Source organism: Anabas testudineus, chromosome 14 (genome assembly GCF_900324465.2).
Source record: "Anabas testudineus chromosome 14, fAnaTes1.2, whole genome shotgun sequence".
In the NCBI taxonomy this organism is placed as follows: domain Eukaryota; kingdom Metazoa; phylum Chordata; class Actinopteri; order Anabantiformes; family Anabantidae; genus Anabas; species Anabas testudineus.
Genome location: NC_046623.1, coordinates 13,359,098 through 13,380,769, shown reverse-complemented (window position 1 = coordinate 13,380,769; position 21,672 = coordinate 13,359,098). Strand labels below are relative to the sequence as shown.

Sequence of the window (21,672 nt, the reverse complement as noted above, 5' to 3'; positions counted from 1 at the left end):
TTTTTTTCTGTCCCTTTTCCAATACAGTATGTTCATGAATTTCAATATAATAATATTTAGCAGCAGACATGGCAGGATGCACGAAATTGGAAACCAATCTGTGTCTCATCTAATATTCCCACCCCCCAACCACACGTGCACATTGCTAAAACGTCTGATAAGGATTGAAAGATGGAGTCTATTGTGCTGAGGACAGCTCAGGTGTGCAGGAAGACAGCAGAACAAAACCAGCTACACTTACAGCGCTTCTACCATGAAAACACAACATGGTAAATGGGCTTTGATATTCATTTACTTGTTCGCATCCCGGAGACTAACTGCACAGATGACAACAAACAAACAGTTTGTTCTTATTACTAAAGCAGCCCGCCAAACGATGAGTGCAGACAGGGGAAAACAAGCAAACAAAAAGAAACCCCCAACATCCTGATGTTTCAAATCCTCCTCGGTGCTTACATAACATCCGCCACCTGCTGTTGTTACTGTTACCTCTTCTCTATTCAGCTTCTGCCAATATGTCATTACAGCAATTGCTCTGAGTTAAACTACTAACCAGTTCTCCCTGGGATAATTGCATTACAGCTCAATAAAGCTGTGTTTGGGTAGGAGTATGAGAACTGGTCATCTAAGACACAGTTCATCCTCCTGGATTGGTTATTTCCTGTTCCAGCCGGCTCCCAGCAGGACACGACCTTCTCCGGCTACGTATATTGTTAGATCACACAGACAGAAACAAACAGACAGACAGACAGAAAGGAACGGGGACAGACTGGGAAGAGTAGACAGGTGTGAGGAGCAGAAAGACAACACACCATATGTGCGTGTGCAAACAAACATGCTTTACGAAAAGAAGCAATGCCTTTCTGTGAGTCTGAAATACCATCAGGTGCTTGGGGTAAAACACTGGGAATGTGTGTGTGTGTGTGTGTGTGTGTTGTCTGTGCACCAATGTTAGCTACTCTGTGCTTGTGACTGTCTCCCCCGTGGAGGCTCTGTCAGGTCCTTTTGTTGGCAAGGTCTGTTACCTTTCCTGCCCTTTGTCCTGACATGTTTGCCTCTATAAATGTTAAATACTCTCAAACACCAGCTATTTCAGTAGCTGCACTGTGCAGCAGACTGAGACAATAAGGATCATGAGTCTATTATGTAATTGTCCCTGTTTCATAACCAAACATTTTGGTAAATGATTTGATAATAATGTGTGATAATAAGTCTCTTTGAAAGAATGAGGGTCTTTACTTCTTGCATTGTGCAGGTGAAAGAAGTGCCAAAGGTTAGATAAGAGATAAGAGCAACCATTTAACTTCCACCAAACATGAGATATAAGTTCATTTCACTGCACTATGGAACAATATGATCACCCTGACTATGTGACAAAGATGTTTCCAAATGTGTGCTACCTTTGTCACTTGCCCATATGTTTCCTTATACTGGTAACAAAAGCAAATAGCTAACCTTGGTACATGAAGCATTATAAAGCTGTGAATTTATTTTGGCAAAAACATTGATGCTTCCTTGCACGGAAAAAACGTGCTTGGCCTAAAAGAGTTAAGGACTGAATTGTGCTGCAAGAATGGTTTAAGTAGTTTCAGTGGACGTCTTAATATTTTCTGACATAAAACTGGGTCACGTTGGAATTAATTGCAAGTCTGAATATGAGAAAACTGCTGTCATTGAAAGGCTACAAACATCTCATAGCCACATTTCAAGCATATGCATGATTCAGTGATACTTCCAAACCCTGCGTTTCAAAAAGCCTGGTGGGTTAAAACACAGTTAAAGATGCAGATGATTGAAAACAAAGAGGGATGCAGCAGTAATCATAACTGTATATATAGTATATATATAGTATATTACTTGCAGGCTTGTTTTTGTATGTGTGCATGCCTTTGCTTATCCACTGTATGTGCGTGCGTTTGTTTTTTTTTGTTTGTGTGTGTAGAACTTTTTCCACCAGAGATCCAGCAATTAAAAAGAGGACTCGGACATCTAAAGGCTTAGAGGCACAGACCCAGCACACATGCTGGCAGTCAACTGGCAAGCCGGGGGAGGTGAAATTGGAGAGAGAGGGAACAGAGAGAAGGAGGAGGGCAGGGAGAGTGAATGAGGCAGAGAACAGGAGAGCCAGAGAAAAGAGGGCGGGCTCAGACACAGGCAACTCACACACCCTCTCCTCAGCCTTCAGTCTGGTCTAGCCATGTAAGAGGCAGCATGAGTGACTATGTGCTGTGATGTGTGTGTGTGTGTGTGTGTGTGTGTGTGAATAGAGTCGAATGCTGCGCTGGAGTGTGGCAGACGTCTCATTGATTCAAGGATTCCCCTGTTTGCTCTTAAGGAGGACACGTGCTGACAGTGTTTTAACCACCACAGGGAATTATATGTTTCACACACAGGAAACTCTGGGAGATTAAGTGAAGGTAAAAATATATTTGTCTTGTTTTGAGGATGTTTTGGAGCTTTGTGACGGACAGAGACAGTACAGGAGAAATACTGGGGCTGCTTTAGTGACTTCACTAACTGACTTCACGCTGTGTTTAGACAGATTTAGATTTGTGAACCCTTTGGATGAATGTTAATGTTTCTGTGATTTCCATGAGCACAAGCTTTCTGTTGTACAGGTGTGTTAATGTCTGCGAGCAAACTCACTGCATATTTTCTTACACAATGTGCCTCTGTGTATTAGTGTGACTTTACTCCTATGCTGGTACAGTATAGCACTGTGAGTTGGTGGCTCATTTCTCTTGGTGGGTCTTTCCTCGCTCTCTCTCTCTCTCACCCCGGACACACTTACTTATATAAATGTATATAAATATAAAATGTATCTTATGGAAATGCACAAAAAACCTTGGACACATTCTGTCCAAAGAGCCATTCTGCACGAGCTATTGTGAGTGTTGATAAAAGGAGTTTATCAATGATTAACAATCTCACTGGGACATTGCCTAGTTTCCTACTTAAAGTAATTTAGTGATAACGAAATACCTCAGCAGCCTTCTGACATTTCCCCACTGATACATGCTGTTGCTATGTGTATGTTTGATTGTTGTGCTTTTATGTAAGAAGTACAGGGCTTATGCTATTACATGAGATAAAATGAGATTACTTTTTAGATTACACACACAGGTGGCCTTTGCCGTACCTACGACTTGTCAAAGGCTTGTTAGAGATCTACTTGACACAAGTGGAGGTGGGTTTACAAAGTTCTGGTTACACCATCAAGGGTACACAATGCAAAATGAATAAAGAGGGATCACAAATTGATCTGATTATGACATTAGGCTTCTTTGTGTGTGAGAGAGAGCTGGTTTGTGTGGAAATACTAACAGTATAACAGCTAGTACACCAGCTAGAGCTCACATAGAGAAGAAAAGAGAGCAGGCCGATAAAGCGGGAGACTTAAAGAGTGACTGAATGTCTTGAGGGAACAGCAGTTAAAGCACGAATGCTACTGAAGACTTGTCAGAGGGTGATACTAGCCAATAAGACAGAAGAGGAAAAAGAGGATAAAGGAGGAAAATAAAGGAGAAAAGTTTTTAAAGTGCACCTTTACCTTCTACTGACTACTGTGTGTGAATATTAGTGGAGGTGTCGGGTGTCAGCTATGCAGAGGGTCATCTTCAGGCATTCAGACAGAGGATCTTGAGGGGTCAAAGAGCACAAGCCCTTTGCTGTCCTTTCTACTTCCTCACGTTCATGCTTTCCAGTTTAGAGAAGCAAATAAAATGGTACAAGGCTCCATCAAGAAAAGTCGGTAGGGATCGCACGATGAATGATTTCGGTTTGTGGGTCATTTTGTTATTTAGATAAGCAGGGATAACGCCTGCATGAATGAGCGGGCCATGGCATTCAAATGAAACTGCCTATCAAGCCACCGGGCCATGGCGGCTTAGCCTAAGCAGATATAGTGTAGATGTAAGGCATGTTTAAGCTGCTGACTATTTACTCTTTCCCTGGGTACTGTATACGGTCAGTTTAAGGATACTGTAGGTTAGAACTAGAGCCTGGTCTTGTCTGTCATGCACCCCAGTAAATTTATGAACATACAGTTTAATGCATAATTTATTTGAATACAGGGCTTCCATATGAAGGCACAGCCCAATTTCTAACCGTCATCTAACCGTCTCCACATTACAAAAAGTTGTAATAGCTGTGATTTATTCCTACGTCAGTCCTGTAACAAAGCGCTAAACAGTTTTAAAGACAATGTGCAACTTTTTCACAAAACACAGATAAGCTCATAATGGATTTTTAACTTTAATATAAATGATAAATGCTGCATATTCTTGCCATTAAGCTTGAGAATAATCCTCATTATATTATTAACCTTTAATATTAGTGTTAGCGGTCATAAGTAAACTAACAAACTTGTTGTCTCCCTCGTCCTCTTTCTTGTTATCTGCCCTTTGTGTTATCTTTCTTGCTACAGTTCACTACTTCATCTGCTGCCATGGGGAAGTTGAATATTGGCAGGGCGTTTTGAGGAAGTGATCCGTGAAAGGATTTATAGCGTCAGATAAAAACTGTTGCCTGTGTGTGTATGTGCACACACTTTTTTTTTTTTTTTTTTTTCAAAACTGACAAAGACTTTGTGAAAGCCTGAGGCTGTGGAGAGAGGTGGAGGGAGCTATTATCTCATACTCTGTTACACTCGACTCGTTCAGGTTTATGTCTATGTGTGCCCCTTTACTATGTGCGTGAGCTTTACAGGACAAATATTTGTGTGTGTGCTTCCAAGCGGCCCTGTGCTCCATCTGCGCACCTCGAGCTAACATAGTGTGTGAGTGTAAAGAGGAGGAGGCATGGCGCTCCATTCAGCGAGCCGTGTGTGTTTGTATTTCTGTGTGTTTGTGTGAAAATGTGTACATGCTGACCCAGATTGCTACACCCCGCTTTCAATTTATGATCAAGTCAGCTCACCTATAGCCTCGGATATATGTAGGCAGGTCACGTTCAGCCTCATAAACACACACAGAAGATACACACTGTGGTAGATATTCTGCACAGTCAGGATAATAAGTAGAACTATAATGCCACTAATTCACACTCAATTCAAACCTATTACAAATATTGTCATATATTTACTCATCTTCAAGTAGAGTCGTCTTCTCTGACCTTGTGGCAGAACAGATGAATGCTGGGCTTCATGATTACAGACACACAAGATGCAGTTTGGCAAGCACGTGGTGGGCATGAAAAAAGGATGATGCAATTAACACGAAAGGGATGATCTTTGTTTCACTCTCATTTTCTTTGTCTGCCTGTCTCATTTTTTAAAAGTAGCTTGGCTAATTCTTTACTCCTCTTCCTCAGTGGCCCAGTTGCAGTCTGCTGTTGAGCAAATATAAGGCTTAGGCAGCCCCCGGTGCCCACCTCCCCACATGCAATTAAACTGTTTAAATGTTTGTGCGCCTGTCTGTGGTTTCTCTCTGTGCATGTTCGTATCTCTCACTCACCCAGTCCTCCGCTACTGTCACTTGCAAACAGGCACTGTTGAAGTGTGATTTGAGAAAAGCAACACAAAACTCACAACTGTAGGTGGAGAAACACTTTCCTGTTCTCTGCTTTCACTGACTGTGTCTAGTCAATGTGTCGGTTCTGCTACGGTTACTCTAGGGAGAATCCCTCATTGTTTATCTTTAAGGGGTCAAATATGGAGATAAAGATTTGTACATCTGTGTGGATGTGTTTCTGTGTCTGTATCCCCTGGCTTTAGCATGAGCTTTTGAAATGATGAGAAATTGTGCAAGACAAGAGAGGCCTAATGAGTCAGTGCGAACGTTATGTCACACTGACGTGCGTGCTTGTGTGTGTGTGTGTGTGTGTGTGTTCGCTTGTAATGTCACTCGTCTGGTTGAGCAGGGCTGTTGGAGTTCTTAGCTGGGGTGTGTGCATCACATCAGGTGAAGAACATGCTTTTATGACAGCCTCTTCAATATCAACCCCCCTGGTGGGAAGAAGAAATGATGCAAAAGCATGAGAAGCAGAAGGGGATGCCTCTAATTTCAGTAGGGGTCGAGATGGGGGAGGGGTGTCTCAGAGCTGACATGAGCTGGCATGCCCTCATTCATTTCCTCCCTTTTGTCTCTTTGGTGTCTGCTGATGTACTGGGAGTTTCCTCCTTCCTTCCTTTGCTCCCTCCCTCGCTCTCTCTTTCCTTTTGTGTCATTCTTTCTGTCTCTTGTCCCGTCATCCCTCCTTCCTTCCTCACTTGGGGTGACAGCATTGCCATCCCAGTCATGTCTGCCCATTATCTCTGATCAGTGTAGCGTTCCAGCCCACACATCAACTCTGTCTCCCAATTGAAGATAATGTATGTGTGTGTACATGCATGTACATCTTATTTGATACGGTTTGATCCTCAGATTTTTCTCTATACAGAAGAAGAAGAAAAGTGAATATGTATAATTTTGTCAAGGAATTATGCATTGTGAAGTTTATATCTGTCATTTTGAAACTAGTACAATTTGAAAAGAAGTGTGGTTTAGTGCAAAAATGCACCTGAACAGGAATTTGCTTTAAAGACAGAGTGAAAGAGTGGAAATGTGTTTGTGTGTGAAGTGCTGAGTGGGGGATTTAAGGGAAGAATTACAGTGGGAGTGCAAAGAATGTCTTCAAAGATAGTGTTTATGCTGTGTTTGCGCTGGGGAGATTTGGCCTTCCTGGGATCTCCTTCTTATCTCTGTTTGGAGATCTTTACACCCCCTACTTTGTGTGTGTATGTGTATGGGTGTTAGTGCACCTCGACTGTGTTTTTCTGTCCAAGTTTACGCGACCGTGTAATTAAAGCAGAGGAAGCAGACCACTTAGCCACTGTGTCTTCTCTCTTCTCGTCCTTCGCTCCATCTTTCCATTCAACCCCCACATTACAGTACAGTAGTTATATAAAAAAAAATAAAAAAAAAGAGCGCTGACCTGGCCAGCATCTCAGTCCTCATCACATCGTCACACTTCACGTTCCTGCTTGTTGACCTGGAAGTGATACGGCGAGATCGTACAAGGCGGTCTCAAAAGCCCATGTGCGCTTTTGTAAGTGTGTGCATGTGCAAATATGTATGTTAATATGCTTCACTATGTATGTGGAAGTGAAAGGAGGATTTTTACTCTTTGGATTAAATTCTTTGTGGATAAAAACCCTGTGGTGAGTACTGTATACGGTTCTATTAAACTCTCTCTGTTTTTGTTATTGTCCTGTGATCCGTTGGCTTTTAGGCACGTGAATGTGTGCACATATGTGTGTGGCCAAATTGCCTTTGTTCTGTGCCCCCAGGCCTACACTCAGATGTCAGCGAGTTGTGTGGAGCTTATGCAGGTCACTAATGCACTAACAGGGGAGGCTTTATCCACTGCAGCCACTCAGAGCCCAAACAATAACTCCCAGCTTGAGTGTGCACGAGACCTCAGCTCCCAGGAAATGGACCCATTAACCTAAATCCAGCCGTGTCCACTAAAGAGACGCCACATTGCTGACATGTTGTTGATGTCCTTGTCTCTGTGTTATTTTGTCACCTTAAAACAATGATTGAAATCCTACAGGGTAGGAACATGATTACTGAGTCAGGAATTTAATGAGGGTTTGTGAACTTTTATAACCTTTATAGTGACTGGAGTTTCCTCCTATTGATGTCTGTGATGGAAAAGAAAGTGAGAAATGTTAATTTCTGCTTTGGTAAATTTAGTTTTCTGTGTTGAAATACAGGTTTTTAGTTTAAATGGTGGCTGTTTGCCTGATATTGATCACAGCCTAGAGGTCATATGTTAATCTGACACAGCATCACCGGCTTGTTTCCATGTTGTTTCTCTAGCTGAACTATATTTATTTGTATATTTTACTATATACTGCTATACAAACCATAAACCCTTGAAACATAGCTAACCTGGCCTGCCTCCAGGTATCCAAACTGACCGACCACTGTGTGCCAAGATGTCTAAAGCAGTCTGTCTATTGTTGATAAAAATTTGCAGGAACTTTGATGCAACTTTTACGGGCGTTGGGCCTCTCTTGTTCTCTGAAATTGTCACACCTTGCTGTGTGCGAGGGTGTGTGTGTGAAATGAAGAAGTAGCAAGGGGTGGGGTAGTTTCTTTTTCAGTAAACTGCAGATAAAAATAACTTGAATAATTAGTGAATAGTTACTGAATAATGACTGTACATTCTGCACACATTGCTGTAAATACAAAGTTGTGTTACATCGTTTACATGTATCAGTATATTATAAGTTTCTGTTGGTGTTTTGTTTTTGGTCTATAGAAGCCTTTTTAAGCTTTCCTATTTCAGTTTAATATAGATTTCTGCATCCCAGGACTGTACTGCATTGTTTTGGAGGTCTGTGTCCTCTGTTGGCCTGAGAGACACACACACACACACACACACACACACACACACACACACACACACACACAAAACGATGAGTTGCCGTTTGTCTGCCACATTCTAGCTGAACATTTCTTACCCCCATTCCTCACAGTTATCTCCTGAGTCTTCTTCATGAAGGTACTTTGTTTGCAAGCACTGCTGTTGATTCAGGTGCAGGGATACACTAAGACAGCTTTACCTTCCTGCTCCCCCATCTCCCTGCGATCCTCCCGTGTGTTGCCATTAACCTCTTTCTTAACATCTTCCTCCTGTGTCAGGTTTGTATTGTTATTCTTTGTTTTGCCACAGTGTGTCTGTGACTTGCCTCCTTTAGTGTTTTATCTTGTTCTTTCCTTCTCCTTCCTTTTACCTGCCCTTGTGTGGTCATGCTAAAGCTCCCTGGCAATTATTAAGGTAGCAGTACAAAGGTTTTGCAGAGCTGCAGCACTTTACTTAATTAACAGTTAGGATTTTCAGTCATTTTATAGTATCAACCATGCTTTCTTTGTCATACTGTGTTGTGTGTGAGCAATCTCTATCAAATACACTAAAGAAATACTAAATAAAAGCCATCTATTCCCTCCTTTGCACATAAACGCACACCAACAGGGACAACAAATCTCTTTGATACCTCTCTCCACATAGTCTTACTCCAGTCATATCGTTACAGACAACAAATAGAGCCTGTTCACGTCTGCCCCACTTTGAACTGACACATCTATCTCTATCAGCCCCTCAGGACCTATCAGCACCACTCCACCCTTTACCTCTCACATCCCCTTCCACCTCAGCACACATCATTTGTCTGTCTACCTGTGGCCTGCCACCTAATTCCACCAGTTCCCCACTGCTCTAACAACCTCTTATCCGCCTTTCAACACCATCATCTTTTTTTCTAAGACCCTCTTGTTGCTCTCATCCTATCACCCTGTCTCAACCCCCAACCTCAATCAGTCTATCCTTGCCTGAAACCCTCTCATCCCTCTCTCTGACCCACTCATCCACCCTGTTATTTCACTGTCTCTTCAGACTGCTCCGAGTGGAATAGGAAGTATTACCTGCCAGTTTCCTTTCATTCACACCAGTCTGTGTTTGTCACAGGGTGTCTGTACATGTCAATGCTTGAATTTGTGGTTATGCCAAAGTTGAAGTCATACGAATCTGATGCCAAAATGCAAACTACAGTGTGAACCTTTTTGGTTAGTGGAGAGGTCCTGTTGATGAATCACAGTGCTTTGGAAACTAACAATAGGTCGGTTACTGAAATAATGGGAGGGAATTCCCTTTCCAAGGCAGTGTGGGAGCTACAGTACTACCTAATACACTGCCAGGCCAAAAGAGTCACCACCTGGATTTTACTAAGCAAATAGTGAAGAGCCTTTCATTGGATAATTACAGCAGTGATTAATATGTTTCAGCTGGCAACCCATCGAGGTTGGCTCGCTACCTGAATCTACTGAATGACCAGGTTTTTCCATCGATGAATTTTTCCTAACCGTGATGGTACAGGCATATTCCAAGATGACAATGCCAGGATTCATCAGGCTCAAACTGTGTAAAAGTGGTTCAGGAAGCATGAGACATCATTTTCACACATGAATTGGTCGCCACAGAGTCCAAACCTTATTCCCTTATGCGTGCTGTGTTCAAACAAAAAGGCGATTCAAGAAAATATTAGAGCCTACGAATGTTGGCTCTTTGTGGCCAGGAAGTATATTTTCAGCTCCTTATGGTAGCGTGACCTGAACCACTTCATTACTTTACGGCCACGTCAATAAAAGCTGAGAAAATAATAGCACAGGATTTCAGTGAATAAATTAGGTGAAATTCTAATATTGAACATGAATTCTACGTAAATGTTGAATAGATTTGATCCCAGTCGCTGTCATCAATCTTTCATGTTGTTATGTTTATGTTTAGTACTGAGCTAAATGCGGACAATATGTGCAAGCACATTGGAAACTGGCTGTTCTGACGGAGCACATGTGGACGTGACCTATTGTAAGTGTACAGACAGTGTTTAATAAAAAAGCAAGTAATAAGTTTGCTGTAGTTGTGTCTTCGTCATTGTTCATTGGTTTGCACAGATAAAATACATAAAGGAAATCTTGCATATTGATGCTTTTAAAACATTGACATAGACACTGGTTGGATGATGTCTACTGTTTAAGAAAACTGTACTTGCATACTTTTCCCACTACTTCCCAAATGTGATTTTAAGAAATTAAAATATGCTGCCATGTCAGCAAATCTAACTTAATTTTAATTTTTCTTTTTTCGTACATTCCTTGCCGCTCCCCCTCCTCAGGCTGCGTCTTGCCCTGCGGGGTTTCTACGGTTACCAAGTGAATCTGGAGCACAGTCGATGTCTGATCCCGTTCCTCCTAGATAATTAATACAACACTTCTTTTACTGTCTCTTACATTTTCAGAATTGCAAATCACCACATGAATATTGATGATGATTGCTCTTAATAACTTGTCTGTGCAATCACTATTTCATCAGGACAAACAAGTTGCAAGTTGAGTATTAGGGTGAAACAGGGAGCAGATCCATAACAAAAAAGAGATGATAGTTCCTATTTGTCGTTCGACCTGCTGCACCCTATACTCTATCAACAAGAGGATTTCAAGTGACATCTACAACAGGAGTCTGGAAAGGATTTAATTTAGTCAGACATGCCTTGATTTTCTCCTTCATCTCAGAACAAGAGCTCATCCAGCATAAAAGCCTCACACAAATATACATCTTGAGAGATCATAATGCAAGGTTTAAATCTATGGGGTCTTGTGTCTTTGAATTCATACGGGAGACTCTGTGATTGCTGAGGTTGCTCTCAGTAGCAGCCACTACAGAGTGGAGCGTCAAGAGCTGCACACACACACTCATTCACTCTCACAGGCCGCTCACTCAATGGAGGACTTGTGGTGGAAGGATTTTCCTTTTAAAATATGGTAATCCCTGACTGCACCATGCTGCAGAAACAGTCAGCTGAAATCTGAGTTAAGGAGCGTGTAGCGTAAGCTCCTAGAAAGACGGAGGAGCGTATTTAATGAGGTTAGTGACACTTGAGGAGTAAAGTGGAGTGAATTTGCTGACACTGAAATCTACTGCCCTTTATCTTTTTTTTTTACTTGATCCTCTGATGCCACACTGACCTAAATCTAACAACACGACTATTTATTTTCCTGTATCTTACTTTTCACTTTTGCTCTTACAGCTATGTATTTTTTATTTTTATTGTTTTTTGAGAACTGACTGTTCACTCCTTTTTTTTCCATGTATTAAATAGGCGATGACAAATAGAGGGGACCACAGTGACTGAATAACAATCATCCCCTTTCACTTTGCTCTATTATTTTTCTGCGTTGTCCTCGTCTGTGGCGTCAAAATAAAAGAACTCCTCGAGAAGGAATTCTAATTTGTCTCTCACCAGTTGAAAAAAAAAAAAAATGAAGCCGCACTGTTTGTGTATGTGCGTGAGTGTGTTTAAGCTGAGAGAGAGGGGGAGGTGGCGCGTGTCTTGTCAGATCCTGAAAGGGTGAATACGAAGCTAATCTCCCTCTTCCATGGAATTCAACAGTGATGTCTCAGACAGTCCTGTCTCACAGGGACTGTGGGAGTGCAGTGGAGTGCGCAGTCCCATCTTTACAATAGAATATTTTCAGAGGATATCTGACTGTTATCTCAGCTCTGGATAGACACAGTCCTCCTCCTCAAATGTGAACAATGCACACAGACCTAGGTGTGCATACAGACACACGCTCATAGATAAGTTCATGATTCTTATTTGTTCGGACCGTTGAATCTTCCTGCACCTAGTCTTGAATTACATGTTATTCATAATGCCTTTGTTACCTTTCAAGGGGGATTTGCTAAACAGCAACAAAGAAGCCCCCGTGCACACACATGCAGGTTTGCAAGTGTGTGTTTCTGTAAGTGTATACAGGTGTGTATGCCAAATCGGTGAGCGTGGAGATGCCCTGATGAAAGCGTCTCTCAGATTCCCATGGCAGTCTATTTTGAATGACGTAAAATGCACTTTGCCTCAGCCAGAAATTCCTCTGTTTACCCCCCGGAGAGAGTGTTAGCCTGAGTGACTTCACTCCCTGCCTTGAGGGTGGGGGTAAGGTATGTGAAATGTACGGGAAAAGGGGGTTAAGGGAGGGGTGAGTCCAAGACTGAATCATGTGTTTTAAGGCTTGATGGGGGGTAGCTGTGGTTTGAGAGTGCAGGGAAAGGTCGGAGAGGTCAGTCAAGCTGTGTGTCTGTGGTTGTAGCAGTGTCTAGACTGGACGGTGCTTCATTGCCTTGTTTAGATTGGATTATCCATTTATTCTAACAATTTATGGGGGAGTCAGGAATGACAAAAAAACAATATGGATATCCTTTAGTGTCACTAGAAGTGTCACTTCTATAGCAAATTACTATTGGGTATTGAATGTGAAACACAAGTGGCATGTTTTGCATTGGTGATTAATTATGTTATAGCAACTGCATATCTAATGAGTATTTAATAAGGCGGTGTTTAGAGATTATATAATTTGAAATGTGTGATTTCAACGGCCGCTCCAAAATGTAGTCTAGACTATGACAGATTAAAAAAAAAGCAATGAAACAGGTTTTGTGTGGCTTCATTCACAGCGTGGTGTTGTACGGCACCGCGTAGCCACGTCATGTGTGGTTTGAGTCTGGAGAGCTGAGCTGTGTGTCATGTAGGGCGGAGCTGTGAGACAGGTGCAGAGATGAAAAGATTGGTGAGGGGAAGTAGGGTGTGTCTGTTCCATCTCTGTTCTGACAGGTCTTTGGTATTTTTCCAAAGAGGGTGAGAACATGTGTGTGTGTGTCGGAAAACCTGTTCACATTTCCCATGGGATTGTGCAGGTGTGCACGACTGGAAGTCTGCCTATCTTTATTCTATTGTACTCCAGTGGATGCGATGCAAAATAACCCGCTTGCTTGTCTGCCTGCATTCATGACATGAGAGGCTACAGTTACAGGCATTGAGCATCTTTCTATCACAACTGTGGCAATATAGTGTACGTTTGACAGCTACAGTAGAGCGTTGGTTCTGACAGTGTAGTTAAGTGGCACATCCTGTCCCAGTACGATGCTCAGCAATGTCACTGTCTCGATCTGATTATACTCAGGCAGAAGAGATTTCAACTGTGTGTTTGAACACCTGATATTCAAACAACAGATTCCCTAAATAAATATCCGATGTCGACTGTACCGTGAAGCAAAGTTGTGTTTTCAGTAATATTTGTGACCTGTATGCAATTTTATTTCAACATCACTCTTTGTCCTCAATATGTGTGTGTGTGTATGTCTGCAGCGTAATGATGCTTTGGCTGCTGTTGCTCAAACCATTGTGTTAATACACTTTCCCAGTGTGTTAATATAGTGCGAGAATGAGAGCGAGAACGGTAGACTGAGAGAAAGAGAGGAAATAATTATGTTTCCCCTCTTGTCTCAGCTCCCTCAATTAAGCCCAAAGAGAGGCAGCCAGAGCACATGCCTACTTATCCACTTAAAGCGCAGCAACAATAGGACCCCCCAATTTCCCTCTATCTACCTCTCCCTCGCTCTGGCTCTGAGTCTACATTTCTTCCATTTGTTTTTTTTTATTCTCACTTTTCCATACCTACATTCTATTCATAGCAACCTAGTATGTTTTTTCTTCTCTGTCTGTACCAACCTCAGCGCCTTCCATCCTCATGTGTTTCCCCCCAAGCCTTGCCTCACCTCTCAGCTCTACGCGGGCTTCCCGAGCTCTCCCTCCTCTCCTTGTTACCCCTCTCTTTCTCCAGTGCCTTGCTGCAGGGCACAGGGAGAGGAAAAACGAAGAGTCTAAACATTTTAGACTGTACACTGCCAGAGGAAAGGCGGTGGTTTGACTTTCCCCTGTTGTGTCAGACAGGATTATTTTGTTTGTTTGGCCTGTGCTTATGCTGAAGCTAACCCCTGCACTGAATCAGACAGACATACAGATGCACTACTGTACATGGTTTGGCAGCAGCAATGTGTGGGTAAATTAATGATTCTCAGTATTAAATAAGCAGTGCTTCTCTAAGTTTACCAGGATTTACTTAATATCCAGGAACTGTTAAACACTGTGTATGGGTAATGTGTTTCTTTGTTTTTGGGTAGGTGGGTGGCTTGTGTGCTGGGTTATGTCTCATCTGGCCAGCTGGGAAGGAGAATGGATAGGAAGGGTCAAGTTTCTTTTATGCAACCGCTTCATGCAACTGGGATGAAATGTCCTGCAGTGACTAAGTTTAAATTCTCATTAAATACATACACATTGTGCAATGACAGAGCTCTCCGGTGAAACTAAACACTGGGTTTTCCACACATTTCAACAGTGACCATATCCAACTGTCATTTCTGTGTTTTTTTCCCCAGGCATACAGTAAAGCGTGGTTGATTTATCACATTTTATTTGAAAATAAATAATTGAATCATATGTAGTAATAAATATAAAAGTAGCAGCTGTAGTTTAGTAATAGCACACATATACCGGTACTCACAGTATAAACAATGGGAACAAATGTTCATGCTACATTTAGAAAAACAAAAAAAAGGCTAAATTAAATTTTACACCAACAGTGAAGGATCAAAAAGACCCTTTGCAGATTGATCTGATCTGTTTTGTCTGAAAAGTAATAGAAATAGATTATTTTCCTTTTTTTTTCATTCTTACGTGCTTGTTGGAATTCAAAGATACCATCGCAATAGTATTTGTAGGATTAATGGAAAACATTTATTCTCCTAACTAGACTGCCAGGGGTCTGAGAGTGCCTAAACCGGACAGCTGGGGATCATTTGCAATACATTATATATACAAAAAAAAAATAATGTTTGTACAAATCTAAACACACAAGCATGTTGGCAAGTGCATACATTCACACCATTTTAGCACATTATGGATATCATGGTCTACACTAAGCAGCTCAGGGCTGGTATTAGAGAAAATTAGGTTGTGTTGGCAAGCATCATTTAAGTCTTGAGCAGAAAATCATACTTCATAGCTGGTTTTATCTTCTGTCATTGTACCGAGTGTGTGCGTGTGTGTGTGTGTGTGTGTGTGTGTGCACGCGTGCACGTCTCTTTGTCTGCAGGGAAACAAGGGGTTTTTTCCTGAAATGTTTTGTGCACATGCCTGTGCATGCCTGCGTGGTTTTGGGTTGCCAATGAGTTTCAGGGTACAGTTCAAAGCAAGTGTGGTTGTGAGGTTCTTTCTTCCCTCAGGCTCAGACAATACCTCTGCATTTTGTTTCCGATGATCTGTGAGTTTGTTTACAGTATGTGTCAATTTGAATACGTATTTCTTCTTTGTCTGCTGCTTATGTTGCCTTAACACCTTATCTTATCTTCAGTCTTACTGACCACGGTGTACTTTATTCCCTTTCATCCTGTATACTGTCTTTTATCATAAAGCCTCCCTCTGTAGTGTCCTTGCAGCTTTGTTCAACTTTATGTGACATACCTGACAGAAATCCCTGCAGTAGTTAAAGAAGCACCTTCCTCTTCTTGTCTTCTCTCTCCTCCTTTGTATGCATTTGAGACATCAGGCCACTTTGAAGTTGTGAGATCTGTCCTGAAACAGTTCGCTCTCCTCTTGTTCCTCTCAGAACAAACACCACCGCTTGAGGGAGGACCATGAGGTCAGTGAAAGATGACACTGCACTGATGTGGGGACGCTGGTGATGCAGCTGCTTAACGACAGGTAGCCACAACTTTCACACCTCGGTGTCTCTGCATTGTAAAAATATGCACAGAATGATTTAGATGTTTAGTAGTTTAGTTTATTAAACAACATACTCAATCCAGTATCATGTTGGATTTGCTGTTTAGCTAAAATGCTCAGTACAAGATTACAACAGTTTAAAAAGATTTTGTCTCATTGAACGAGATCTTTATGAATCTCTTTCTCTGCAGTTTGAGCCCACTCTGAAAACCTGATGGTGTGGGTTTGATAATGTGTGAGTCACAGAGGACCAACTGATCTGACAGCAGTTGACTCAGCAGCTACACGTGCTTATATAACATGGAGCCTGAGTTAAAGGAGCAGGATGGGATAATAACATTATTATTATTAGAGCACAGCTAAAAAAAAAAAAACATTTTCAATCGTTTGAGTCAGTTCTGCATAATTTTCAGGGAGAGTGCTGCAGTCAGATTAGACCATCCATCATTGTGTTAACAAAGATGATAGCAATTTGTGGATGTATAGGATGAAAAATAACGGCTGTCTAGTGATTAAGACTTTTAAAAACATGATAAAGCAACTTTCAAGTTTTTATAGTATTTGTAGTCATTAAATAATTAATGATATTTTTATTCTAGATAAAAAAGCTGTTTAAACTTTCCTTTTATTCCCTCTGTGAAACACTTATTGTCTAAATTTACAGTCACTATTCATAGTGTATAGTGACCATTTCTAATATGTTTATGTTTCACTGAAACCTCTTAATTCACAGTTGAATCATGGGAAACGTGGAGAGTCAAAATGGGGACATTGGTTTCTATGGCGATGTGACGGGACATCTTTCCCGTAAACACACGTCTCGCTCTCTGCGTCTCTCCAGCAAGCAGTCGATCACCCGCCGTGCCCGTCACTCTTCTTCAGTCAAGCAGGAACACAGAAACTCAGAAGCCTCAACTCGTTCCTCCAGCACGCCCAGCATCCCACAATCCTTAGCGGAGAGCGGATTGGAACCTTTCAACACAACAGATGCGTTTGAAGACTTTGGCATCAACCCACATTGGACACAGCGTGTTGCTATGACAATGAGGCCTGAGTCCTATCAGCAAGATGATGACCCTTTGGCCACACCAACTCCTGAAACCTCAGAGGCGGACACTGTTGCTCAGGATGATGGCGAGGACTCTATGGGGGAGGAAGAAGGAGATGTTCTAGAAGGAGACAGGTACGTCCAGCGAATGACTTTGGACCCCCGGGAGGGAGGGAGTTTTAAAAAGAAGCGGTCAAAGTCAGCGGACATGTGGAGAGAAGACAGCCTGGAGTTCTCTCTGACTGACTTAAGCCAGGAGCATCTCACCAGCACTGAGGAGATGATAGATGGAATAGAAGAAGAGGAAGAAGAGCGGTTCACACGCCCCAGAGGCAGTGCAGGTGAGTATAGTAAAAACATTTTGAGGCAACAGACATAAATCCTCCTAGTTTACTCCATGAATAGGGAAGAAGAGACTGATGGCTAAGACAATGTTAAGAAATATGCATGTCAATATGCATGCACTAGCTTGATTTCATTCACTTTACATGTGATGAGGGAGAAGTAGTGGGAGAAATTGCAGATACTCTCTGAGTAGGAAAAATGATTGGGGAAAGTCTGCTGATTGAAGGTTTGCTGCCAGCTCCAGTAGTTCAGACGATCACAGAGTTTGTCAGCTGAACTGACACTGTGAAGGTGATTCTGGAGTGTGACAGCAGGCGGGTAGCTGTTAACCTTGCTGCTGAAAGTCTAAGGAAGTAAGTACCACTCCAGGTGGTCGGCTAGCTTAGAATAATGTATGGGCTTGCTGCACACACATACACAGAGCGGCACTGACACACATAAATTACATGTCAAATGCTGGGAAATAGCTAAATGTAACTAACATTATTAAGAAAATACTAACCTCACTTCAGTTACAAACAAAAACACACACTGTCCTGCAATAGATGCCTTTGCATGTTTGTATGTTACAGGCGCAGCTGAAAGGGCATCATCTCTGGACCATCTGTGCAGCCAGCAGAGTCCTGGCCTCAGGGTGCAGAGGGGCCGCTATGTTAAAAACCGAAGAGAAGCTGAGTGTGATGGAGATGGAGAAGGGGAGGATGAGTTGTTGTCTCCAACAGAGGAGGATGATGGTGGGTATGGAGCATTCACACTCCCATGCAGACGCTCTCATTGCCTGTCTGAGGGCTTGGAAGGGCTTGGCATCCCAGCTGCACCACGACCTGCTTTCCAGGGACGACGTGCACAAACTACTCAGGTTAGGCCTCATTTCATGAATATATATATTTGATAACATTCATATTTTTTCTATACTCTCTTCTGTGTCCTTTCTGAAAGACAGAGCGCCAAACATAGAATGATAGAGGACTTTGTTTACCAGTAGTATCCAGGAAGTTGAGGGGGGTGTCACAGGCAAGACAGAGGACAGTAGTCAATCCAGCAATTTCCATTTTGTTGACAACCAGAGACATTTCCTGTGTGCACTCGAGCTCTGCACTTGTGTGTGTACATGTTATATGTACATGTAGCGGGGAAGGGGATTACATGGAGTCAGATAGAAAGTAGCTTTGAGGCTACTTGTCAATTGCTGGCCTGGTTTTTGCATCCGCCCTCCAGTAATTAAAGCATTAAAGGATGTCATCTTTCACGTCTCATTCATTAACCGCATTCACACTGTCCCGACACTCAAACACTCACAGTGACATTTTGCATAGATGTTAGAGGCTTTTCTTACAATTTTACACTTAAAGGGAGCGATTCAGTGGATGACAACACTGCATCTATGTTCTCTACTGACGTGTGTCAGTGCCAAAAAAGTCCATAATGTTCATTCAATTTCATGTGATGCTAAAACATTTGCCAAATAAGAAGGAAATATAGCAAACCAGGCTTCTCTTTCAACTTATTCCAGAACCCCTAATCACTCATGGATAGCAGAGCAACCTAGGTACTCATTATAAATTCATCTAGCCAGGCTGAGGGGGTCGTTAATCTGGATATAAATAGACTAACAACAGAGGAAAACAAAGAGAAAATGAACAGAGGGAGACTCAACTTGGTGAAGGCAACGTGTGGAAGCACAGAGAACCCCTTGCTTGAATTAAAAAGCTTTCTTGTTGCAGAAATGCATCACTAAACATGCACAGAAATACATTTTGATGCACTAATGCACCCATGCACACACATACAACGCTGATATACATACATGTATGGTCACATACATACACACACAAGCATAAACCCCTGATGCAGCCTGAACTGTCAAGTTGATTTGTGCAAATGGAGAAAAAATGACCTCTTTTATTATGTAAACTGGCAAATTGTTGTTTTAATGTACTGTCTGTAAATATGGTTTCTTTGTGTGTCTATATTTATCATTCGTCACTGTGTATTTCTGTCTGGCAGGACATCTCTGGTGTTTTGGGTGAGGGAAGCGAGTATGGCGACAGCGGCATTGACGGCGTCACTGCAGAGATAGATGGGGATGGAGAGTTGGTGTCACGACGCTGTAAGGCCATGTCGGCCTCTTTCTCAGTGTACTCTGCTACTGAGAGCAGCGTTTTTAACGGCAGTGACAGTGGGAGCAGCAGCGCAGGAGGACTAGATGGAAGAGGAGGTGAAGGTGGCAGGGGAGGAGTGTATGAGAATTACCGCAAAGAGCTGGATAATCAAGCCTGGGTTAGTTAATATGCGTATCTACTGTGTATTTTAATATTTATATGTGATCAATAGATTTGTGTTTCTCACCTCTTTGCCTTTCAATCACTTTCTCATCAGACACATCAGGGTCGGGACTGCACAGAGGAGGCGGGCTCCGCTGTGAGTGATGAGCGGAGCAGCGGCACACTCAGTAGTGCTTATCCATCAGATGCTCTGATTGGCTGTGCACAGGGCACAGTCAGGAAAGCAGGGGCTCTGGCTGTGAAGAACTTCTTGGTTCATAAGAAAAACAAGAAGGTGGAACCTGCAACAAAGCGCAAGTGGAAACACTATTGGGTTTCTTTGAAAGGTGATTCGCTTGGTTTTGCTGGTGCCTTTAATCACAAGAGACACTCTGTTATATGTTGTAGTAGTAGAAAATCTAACTTTTATTTTAAACAAAACCATCCAGTCACACTGAGATACACATCACTTTTTCTTTCCTGTTAGACTTTAATCACATCAGTTGTAACACAGTCCATGTCCTTGTTTGTCACCTCCACTGTCCTGGCTCACCCTCTTCTGTGTGGCCTTACATTTTCTCTCCTTGGCCTCATCACAATTTAATTTTATGGTGGCATCTGTGTCTAATCCAATCTCATCCTCTTGAAATGCATAAGATACAGCATCTGCAGCTGCAGTCCTGCCTGCCTCCTTTCCTTAGATGTGTCTTTGTAAAAATAAATACATTTGATTCTCCCACTGTTCCTCCTGATCTCATGTTAGCACCAATATCTTACTATACAGTCACATAACTGTATTAATATTGAGGGATTACATTACATGCTAGTTCAAAAACAATTCATTTAATAGTATTTCTCTAGCTTTTGTTGTATTTCTGTCCAGGGAAATAAGATGAAATGCTAATGTAAATACAATGTGACATCAGTAATTGATCATTCTTTTCTGTCTTCTTCAAGGCTGCACCCTTTTCTTGTATGAGTCAGACTGTCGTTCGGGTATCGACCATAACAGTGTTCCTAAACATGCGTTGTGGGTGGAGAATAGCATTGTCCAGGCTGTGCCTGAACACCCCAAGAAAGACTTTGTCTTCTGCCTCAGCAACTCAGTGGGAGATGCCTTCCTCTTCCAGGTGAGATAGAAACTGTAATTTTAAGATGTATACAAAGGATTTTACACATAATTCTATTCTTAATTTCATTTATTTTGGGGACTACACAGATGCAAAGACAGAAATGGATCAGAATCAGAAGGGACTGAATTTCTTGGGATTTGTGTGTGTGTGTGTGTGTGCATGTGTGTGTGTGTGTGTGTGTGTGTGTGTGTGTGCATGTGTGTGTGTGTGTACATGACATTTAGCCATGTGTGGGAGATAAGCCAGTACTGTGTGTCCATGTGTTTGTTTTATGTCTGACATGTTTAAAGGCCACACTGTCACACTGTGACAGTGATCCACCCCAGTGAGTATTGTGTAATTTTAAAATGTGTCTATTTATATTCAAGCAGCTTTCATCAGTGACATTCAGTCACTGAATGTGAAGATAAGTAATCAAATGATGATGAGATTATCCTGACCAACCTCTCCCAGAGGCTAATAATGGGCCTCACGCTTCAATTCTTTTAGCTATCACTTCTCGCTTGCTTAATTTCTTTTCATCACTGTTGTGACCTGTTTCCTCCTGTCAGACATCCGGCCAGACGGAACTGGAGAACTGGATCACAGCGATCCACTCGGCATGTGCCGCAGCCCTCGCTCGGCAGCACCACAGGGAGGACACGGTGAGGCTGCTGCGAACTGAGATCCGCAAGCTCGAGCAGAAGATTGACATGGACGAGAAGATGAAGAAGATGGGAGACATGCAGCTGTCCACCGTCACTGACACAAAGAAGAGGAAGACCATACTGGAGCAGGTAT

General features: G+C 42.2%; 1 protein-coding gene across 1 annotated transcript in view; it reads left to right on the top strand.

Moving 5' to 3' along the window:
• Positions 1-2,200: 2,200 nt before the first annotated feature.
• The window catches only part of LOC113169708 (T-lymphoma invasion and metastasis-inducing protein 1-like), a 44,590-nt gene continuing 25,118 nt past the window's right edge, over positions 2,201-21,672 (top strand). The window contains exons 1-8 of the mRNA XM_026371322.1: positions 2,201-2,417; positions 15,987-16,081; positions 16,836-17,491; positions 18,068-18,354; positions 19,503-19,775; positions 19,875-20,106; positions 20,717-20,889; positions 21,444-21,668. Of these exons, the coding sequence (XP_026227107.1) occupies positions 16,843-17,491; positions 18,068-18,354; positions 19,503-19,775; positions 19,875-20,106; positions 20,717-20,889; positions 21,444-21,668 (1,839 nt within the window). The 5' untranslated portion in view covers positions 2,201-2,417; positions 15,987-16,081; positions 16,836-16,842. The remainder of the gene's footprint in view (positions 2,418-15,986; positions 16,082-16,835; positions 17,492-18,067; positions 18,355-19,502; positions 19,776-19,874; positions 20,107-20,716; positions 20,890-21,443; positions 21,669-21,672) is intronic.